A 7,500-nucleotide genomic window follows, 5' to 3' on the forward strand; every position below is an offset into this window, starting at 1 on the left:
TGTTGCAGTCTGTCATAAGAAACAAGAAGGAAACAAGAATGTACAGATAGTAGTGGTTGTTGTAGCGGGCCTTTTCCATGAGATTGATATAAGTAAAAAGCAAAAGAAACGAGAGGGAAGCCAAGCGATACAGAAAGCCGATAGACAAGAGGCCAGCAGAAACTGCGCATGCCCAGAAGATGTACCACGTGACCTCAACAGGTGGCTTCCAAATGTTCATCGCGAAGTAGTAGTGAAAGTTTAGCTCTGGGAAATAGTCTTGGAAGTTTGCTTCAATCACGTCTGAAAAGAGAACACATAGAAGATATTGGAAACAATTTACTTCGAGTATAATCAACTTACTTTTCAAACTCCAGATTTCCACCGTCAAGTAGGATGGAACATTAATCATCTGGTGTATTTTGCCAGCCAGTAGGTACCCAAAGTATGAGTAATGAGGCTGTTTAACGTGGTCGAGGCACCTCCTCGAGCACGTACGGGACCCCCGTTATCAAGAAGTGAATGTTTGGTCATTTTTTCACTTGATGATAATACATCTACTTTATCATATTGGCTAGCGATATTAACATATTACGAATGCAACATGGGATTTGTTTATGTGTCGGTCTTGCTTTGGTGCTGTGTATCATCTTCATTTGTACTATCAACTACTTAAACCTTCCACTAAATTTTACCTTGAGAAAGCACTGCTCTCACAATGTGAACCACCATGGCGGCTCCGAACAGAAACCTAAACACTGCCAGCGTCAAAGGGTCAACCCGTTTCGTGAGCATCGCCATCCAGCCTGCACTTTCATCGTTACTCGATAGACGTCGCTTCACTTGGTCGGCTGAAAAAATTATTGAAGTATATATGAAAGGTATGAAAATCAACATTCTTTACTACCTCTTAGTGTGCACCACATGTTATGTTGACGTTATGAACTTTCGGGTTTATTATCTAATTATCTGGATATGCTATTGTTATAGCCTTTGGAGGCATGAAGATCTTATTCCCGGGAAAAGGCGTCATAGGTACGTCCCCTAGCAGCTGTTTTTGTAGCTGCAGCGGCAATTTTTATGTTAGAGAATGTGGAAGAGAGAGAATGACTGTATCTTCATGTTTTTAAATGATGTTAGGCTCAGGTGAAAATTGACATATGCAAATCAGGTATTGGTTTGCAAAATTAATCAGAATATTTCAATAATTCTGCTGTATAATAACAGGAATCTCATAACATGATACTTACCTTGCTTCTTGACTCCATTTGTTGCCTTTTCTTCACTATTAGCGGTAGATATGTCTTGGACAGGTTTTGGGGAACTCTCACTGTGGTAAGGCTACCTTTGAGAATTTTTTTCTTCGCTCTTCTATAATGTTATACATGTATGTGTGTTTTCATTCTTTCATTGCAAGAATCGTCTAATCACCAAGTCAACATAATTCTAACATTTGTCATTTGTGTTTGATTATCTAGGACAAACTACCAGTTGGTGCATAATGGCTGTTTTAGGGTTTACTGGGATATCATTGATGCTTCTCGTGACGTTGTGTCAGGGCGCACCGACCGATGTACAAGAAGGTAGGATTATACTATCTTGGTTGGAAAATGATAAACTTTATATTATCATATCTACCCCCTACCCCCTATCATACTGCAGTTGTTCTTCTCAAAATGATTTTGCAATAATCTTCATGCAAACTAATTTCTTCTGCGCATTTCTTTTTCTTCTCGATCAGGTACGGCGTACTATAACTTCTATGATGAACTGGCGCAGAGCATTTGCACGGCGGCAGCCGAAGGGCCTTCGTTCGTCTTCGCCATCCGTCGGGACTGCCGAAGTTCAGCAGTCGAACGGACGTGCGACGATATCTGCACTTCCCGCAGAGACGCCATGCGAGCAACTGTCTACAACCAGGGAAGGTTTGTACATATTCTAGAATTGTAGTAGTTTTACGGGAGTTCTTGATAGAAATGTTTTATAGGCATTATTTTAAATCAAAACTTGATTCTTAACAACATTATACCATATCATGATTTGGCATGAAAGTTCATCTGTGTTGGCAGTATTCATCGTACAGTGTTTTTAAGTTAAAACTTCTTCCAACACAAAGATATACACATTTCAAATTTTCAACGACCACTGTCGTCTTCTTCATCAGAATCAATACTGATGATCCTGCATCGATAAAGACCATCATTATTTATCCTGAAGAAGGCGACAGTGGTCGTTGGAAATTTGTTAATTGTATGCCTTTGTGTTGGAAATTGTAGTAATGATTGTACTAACATTAACGTTATACTTGAATTTTTGCGGCCTGGTCAACTACGAAGGCAGAACAACGTTGGCTGCCCAAAACAACTCATCTTCTTCCTTCTCCGCAGCACCTCGGCGTGTTTCGATGCCGTACATGTGTACAAGAATCGGCCGGTCCTCGCAGCCAACCCCGGGGTCCAGACGGATGCCGAGGAAGTAGGTCTGGCCACGTACCGCTACTTCAGCGCCGGCTGTTCGGCTAAGTTCTGCGGACCTAACTACTGTTGTTGTGTTGTTCGCTAGAGGAACGGTTACATGCATAATAAGCTTAGTCTACTGAGCAATGTCTAAGATATTTCAGCGTTTTTGGTGAAGTCAACTCAGACAAACGACGATTCCTCTTTAGATTGTCAAGTATCTTACGTTATACGTATTTTACACAACTTTCTATCATATTATAGGGACAAGTTAACCTTATTTTGTTCAATGTTAATCATGACATAAGCAGCGATCGATGTGAGCATAAGTCGTTTGTATTATTGAAGTACAAATGTATATTGAATGTTGATAATAAACAATTGGACTGAGATTTTGCAGTGTTTGATTATCATATTATTTCTTTCTAATAAATTATAGATATATGAAGGTGCCGGAAAAATTCTGCCTTGTCATAATGGCACATTAAGTTGACCAAGGAGTTAGAAACTTCACGATAACGTAGCAGAGGAAAGGTTAAGCCATGTTGCGAAATAGCCATTACGAATATTAAGTATGTGTAGCTATGAAAATGAACGTGCTGAACAAGTACCAGAAAAAGCATTATTAGTGCTTTCCCTAACCTGTTTCCTACTTCGCAAATAATTGTGAGATCTGAGATCGTGGTGGAAAGAAAGTGAACACCGAATGGCTTACGTGTCGCCAGGCGATGTCATTGACCCCGACGAGTCCAGGAAGTAATTGAAAACACTGCTGCCTCTGAGCCCGTGAGCTGTGTAGTCTGACTGTGTTTTGGAACCGTGACTACCGGGAAGTTATATGCAAATATGACCCAGTTTGGCATTCACAGCAAAATTCACAGCAACTTATTATTAGACAGTCAGAGGGTCTCTGAGAAAGATCAGCAAACTTTGTAGTCTTTATTTCTGAACAAGGTGCTTGTTCGACACATTTAACCGACGACTCTTCAAGTAACATCAGGCATGCCTAATGTTAATAGTCTTGCACCGGTGAAGTTAATCTTGGTCAAGCGCCTTCTTAGAAGCCAACGGGCGAGGACGAAGTTTGTCTTCGTAGATCGCTGACCTTTGGGCTTGTTCATTTTCGTGGGCGGGTGGGTCTATTGGCCCTTCCTTCAACCGTTGCTGAATCCATTTTCTAGATTTGTGTATGTATTTTTGTGTGCATGTCACTGTGTGTGTGTGTGTGTGTGTGTGTGTGTGTGTGTGTGTGTGTGTGTGTGTGTGTGTGTGTGTGCGCGCGCGCGTGTGTGTTTAGATTTCGTCGTTACCTTCTAGGTATTTTTCTGTGCATGTTACTGTGTGTGTGTGTGTGTGTGTGTGCGCGCGCGCGCGCGCGTGTGTTTAGATTTCGTCGTTACCTTCTAGGCATTCTTCCATGGCCCTTCTCCATACATAGCCTCTTTTGCTAGACAGATGGATAGACTAGGCAAATAGATAGAAGGATAGATAGATAACCAGTAGCCATCACCTCTGGCGACGTTTTATTCACCCCGTAATTTTACTAATTTTTTTCTGCAAGCAAACGAGTCTGGTAAAGACTACAGTATTCGACATGGATCCCATTTCCGCGCATTTAAAAGGACCATAACGTCGGAAGAAACGGCTGTTGTGATGCTCACTCGATTCTAGGTTTCTAAGAAGGAAGAACTGAGGGTAAAAATCGAGGATACAAACATAAACCCAAGACACATGTGAAACCCGATCGCGAAGAAAGTGCGTCTGGAGAACTGAGACGGAAGTAATCAAGGAAGTGAAAGTAACGTGTCAGCAACTGGACTTTATATATATATATATTTCCTGGTCTTCTGAAGACCGCATGATCTCTTCATGGTTTAAACAGCATTTTGGAAGGCTAAAATGACACGAGACATTCTTGTGATGTTGGACGAAAGTGGAAGCAATTACCAAATCAAGAATTTTCTTTATCAAATTTGCTTTAACGCTCTATGTAAGCTGTCAATGATGACAGCGTCAGAGACTGTCATTTTACTTTGTCTTGTGTAATACATTGCGTTTAACCACTTGATACTTTGGCAGGTACCATCATACAGTGAAGAGCCTTAATTCATCCATTGTGTACTATTATTCCCGGGATAAGATTTTTTTAATGACAGACAAGTATTTTTTATGAAAAAACAAGCTTAAGTTTGAATCCCAATCGATAAAATTTACGCCAATGATGCTTTAAACAAATATCCTGACCACTACCTGGGAAATGGTCAGCAAATATTTTGTAACGAGCTCGCTCGATGTTAGCCACGCCCCCATCATGCACCTGCTGAAGTCAGCAGCCCACTTCCGCTGTCAGCCTGGGAACGAGTTTTGCCCAGTAAGGGTTTCCTGGTTACGGAGAACTCGCTAAGTTTATGCAAAATGTGGTGCATAAAAGGACTGGACAACCCAAGTCGCATACAGAAAGCGGTCGTCTCTGAGAGTAGCAGGACTTCCACTGAGTTCTTACATCAAGAGGTAAGATTGTTTATCAGTAGTAGTCTTAAATTGTTGAATAACGATAAGTTCATTTTTGTCTCTTTATGAAAAAATATGCTTCTGTTTCTATTGTAATTTCAAAGTTAAGCAGATAAATCGGTCGGGGTTATTTTGCTGTTCTTTTGCGGCCTCTTCTGCGTGCGCTTTCTTGTGGTTAACCACTTGCCGGTACATGTAGGAGCAGGATCATGTGCATCAATCGCTGTGCGACCGTAAGCTGAGGGTATTCTTAGTGCTGAGTTGTACATGTGCATGTGTCGTGCAAAATCCAGGTCCAACGGAAAATACTGTATTAGATTCAAATTGCAATTGGCGCTTAGTTACGTAGTCTGCTTTAAAATCCTACGATATCGAAATCGTGCGACTACCTACGGTGAATGTATCCGTACTGTTGAAAGATTCTCTACTTGAAAGAGTCACGTACTAAAAGTTTGAAAAACACGAGTAAAAGACTGATACTGAACCAGATTCTTACATATGCTTGGTGGTTGTATTTCAATAACATTTGATCATTATTTAGGACGATCCAGGTCAGTTGAAACAACATGGCAGCTTGGGGGTGCACAGCTGTGTCCTTACTTCTGGTGACCTTGTGCCAGGGCGCACCAACTGAAGTCGTGCCAAATGGTAAGCTTTTTTTTTTTCTTGAGTATTCAATGGTGCCATGACCCCCTTTGCTTTCTCGAGTAGAGGATGGATCTTATTTGGATAATGAATGAATGAATGAATGAATGACCTTTATTGTACATTTGTGCTCAAACAAGCTAAGTACAGGTCGTAGCGCTAGTGATAAGGTACAATTTTGACCAAAAAAGGTATCTTATCATATCTACATATGCTAATACATTCAAGTATGTACAAGTTCAACTTCTTCTCGTTTCTTAAAATGACTGCGACAAAGTTATCTCTTACATACTGATTAATACCTTCGCTAAGTGCCTGTGTATTTGAAGTGTCTATGTATGTGTCCCGTGTCTGTGTATGCGCGCGCGAGTGCATGGGAGTGTGTGTTGGAATGTTTGTGAACAACATAACAGCTTGTTGCAGCTAGATGGGTCTTAATGTTTGGTATGCAGGTAGATTTTGGCAAAGAAAAGGCACGTTCGATTATGCCAACTACCCTAGCGGCTGTCTATGGTACTGTAACAGACTGGCTTTGACATGTCGTTTCATCACATCATACTTTTCAGAAACTCCAGATGATGTTTTCAAGTACGGTTCTGTGCTAGAGATCTATGACTCTGGGAAAGGGAACATCTACGACTGTAAGTACTAGTCTGTACCAACACATGAAAAAAAAAGAAAAAAGAAAATGAGCTATTGCGACAATTCTCAATAAAAAAAAATCAAGTTTTGAAATGCGTACATTTTTTGTGAATGTGCATGTCAACTGAATAAAATTATTATTGTGCGTGTAACCATCATCAGACATTGTCGCATTTTGGTGTCATAAGCAGTTTCAGCTTGAGATCTAGAGGTTCAAGTTAGGAACGAACTAGTCACAACTATCCCACGTGTATATCAACAAGATATTGCCGTATGGTAATGAGATCAGAAATTAAATCTTTGGATGTAACTCATCTCTTCCACAGATATGGACATCATACTGGCACCAGAGGTCGGCTTACAGACTCTGCCCAACTCAACCAAAGTAAGTGTCTCTCAAGCTACTACTGAAAGAAAAAAAATATATATTAGTACGCCCATTATTTTCATAACTCTATGTATCGGTATACTTATTGTCTTTTTTTTCTTACTAAGGTCCCGGATGGAAGTCTTTCTCGCGAGAAGAGGGTTGCAATTCTCGCGACTCTCGCCGCAATCGCGCCCATAGCCAGCGCAGTGTTCGGGGCGGGAAGTTTCATCTACGGAATCGTCAACGGGCAACAACGATTGGCTGAACTCAGGGAAATCAACCGGAAGTTGGACCGCCTGGACAGGAAACTGGACGCACTGCAGCAACAGCTCGGTGACGTGCAGTTCGGCCAGCAGTGGCTGGAGGGCGCTGTTCTGTATGGGAGGGATATTCAGGTATTTTTCCTTCTCCAAATTTGCAAAGAATCAGTACACAAGATAATAAACTACTAATAATATTTGTAACACATTGAGAAATAGAAGACAACATCGATTCATTTTTAGAGACGGGGGTGCCATAAACTTTCTTCAACTTTTGATCCACTTCTCGCGTAGTCACATGTTCTATAGATCTGCATAAAGTGACGTCATAGAAGCGCTAATTTGCTCAATTATTGACAAAGACATTTGTGTAAGTCCCACTTTCCCTTTGTCTTTGACATTGTAGTTTAATCTTGCAACACTTACAGAATCGCTTCTTTTTTGTCTAAATTCAGAGGCTGAACTACTTTATCAACTACTTGGACAACAACCTGAACCTGGGCAGCAATGGTCAACTGGTCCCCGCTAACCAAGCCGCCAACTGGGCAAACGCCGTGCTCGACTTGAGCGCTGATGGCGTCGGACAGGTAAAGACAACGTTTCCTCAAGTAGTTGTCGCGACACCAAGATTAGAACT

At 41.2% G+C, this 7,500-nt stretch overlaps 3 protein-coding genes across 3 annotated transcripts in view; 2 read left to right on the forward strand and 1 right to left on the reverse strand.

The window, feature by feature from the left end:
* Window positions 1–1,298, reverse strand: part of LOC118425987 (vitamin K-dependent gamma-carboxylase-like) — a gene marked incomplete at its 5' end in the record, with an annotated part of 6,460 nt that extends 5,162 nt beyond the window's left edge. The window contains 3 exon segments of the mRNA XM_035835184.1: window positions 15–282; window positions 675–830; window positions 1,230–1,298. Of these exon segments, the coding sequence (XP_035691077.1) occupies window positions 15–282; window positions 675–830; window positions 1,230–1,298 (493 nt within the window).
* Window positions 1,299–1,403: 105 nt separating this feature from the next.
* LOC118426025 lies at window positions 1,404–2,828 on the forward strand. The gene is made up of 3 exons (XM_035835239.1): window positions 1,404–1,562; window positions 1,721–1,904; window positions 2,367–2,828. Exons 1-3 carry the CDS (start codon window positions 1,481–1,483, stop codon window positions 2,539–2,541), a joined length of 441 nt encoding a protein of 146 aa, XP_035691132.1. The 5' UTR covers window positions 1,404–1,480; the 3' UTR covers window positions 2,542–2,828.
* Window positions 2,829–4,794: 1,966 nt separating this feature from the next.
* LOC118425991 overlaps window positions 4,795–7,500 on the forward strand; it is a 6,307-nt gene continuing 3,601 nt past the window's right edge. The window contains exons 1-6 of the mRNA XM_035835189.1: window positions 4,795–4,946; window positions 5,488–5,594; window positions 6,158–6,232; window positions 6,560–6,618; window positions 6,729–6,998; window positions 7,319–7,450. Coding sequence (XP_035691082.1) covers window positions 5,513–5,594; window positions 6,158–6,232; window positions 6,560–6,618; window positions 6,729–6,998; window positions 7,319–7,450 — 618 coding nt within the window. The 5' untranslated portion in view covers window positions 4,795–4,946; window positions 5,488–5,512. The remainder of the gene's footprint in view (window positions 4,947–5,487; window positions 5,595–6,157; window positions 6,233–6,559; window positions 6,619–6,728; window positions 6,999–7,318; window positions 7,451–7,500) is intronic.

Source organism: Branchiostoma floridae, chromosome 11 (assembly GCF_000003815.2).
Source record: "Branchiostoma floridae strain S238N-H82 chromosome 11, Bfl_VNyyK, whole genome shotgun sequence".
In the NCBI taxonomy this organism is placed as follows: Eukaryota; Metazoa; Chordata; class Leptocardii; order Amphioxiformes; family Branchiostomatidae; genus Branchiostoma; species Branchiostoma floridae.

What these genes read in the sequence shown, in the direction of transcription:
- LOC118426025 (XM_035835239.1), top strand. Translation starts at nt 1,481, where the DNA reads ATGGCTGTTTTAGGGTTTACTGGGATATCATTGATGCTTCTCGTGACG. An exon ending in ACCGACCGATGTACAAGAAG is followed by an intron (nt 1,563 to 1,720) that starts GTAGGATTATAC and finishes CTTCTCGATCAG; the next exon opens with GTACGGCGTACTATAACTTC. An exon ending in ACTGTCTACAACCAGGGAAG is followed by an intron (nt 1,905 to 2,366) that starts GTTTGTACATAT and finishes CCTTCTCCGCAG; the next exon opens with CACCTCGGCGTGTTTCGATG.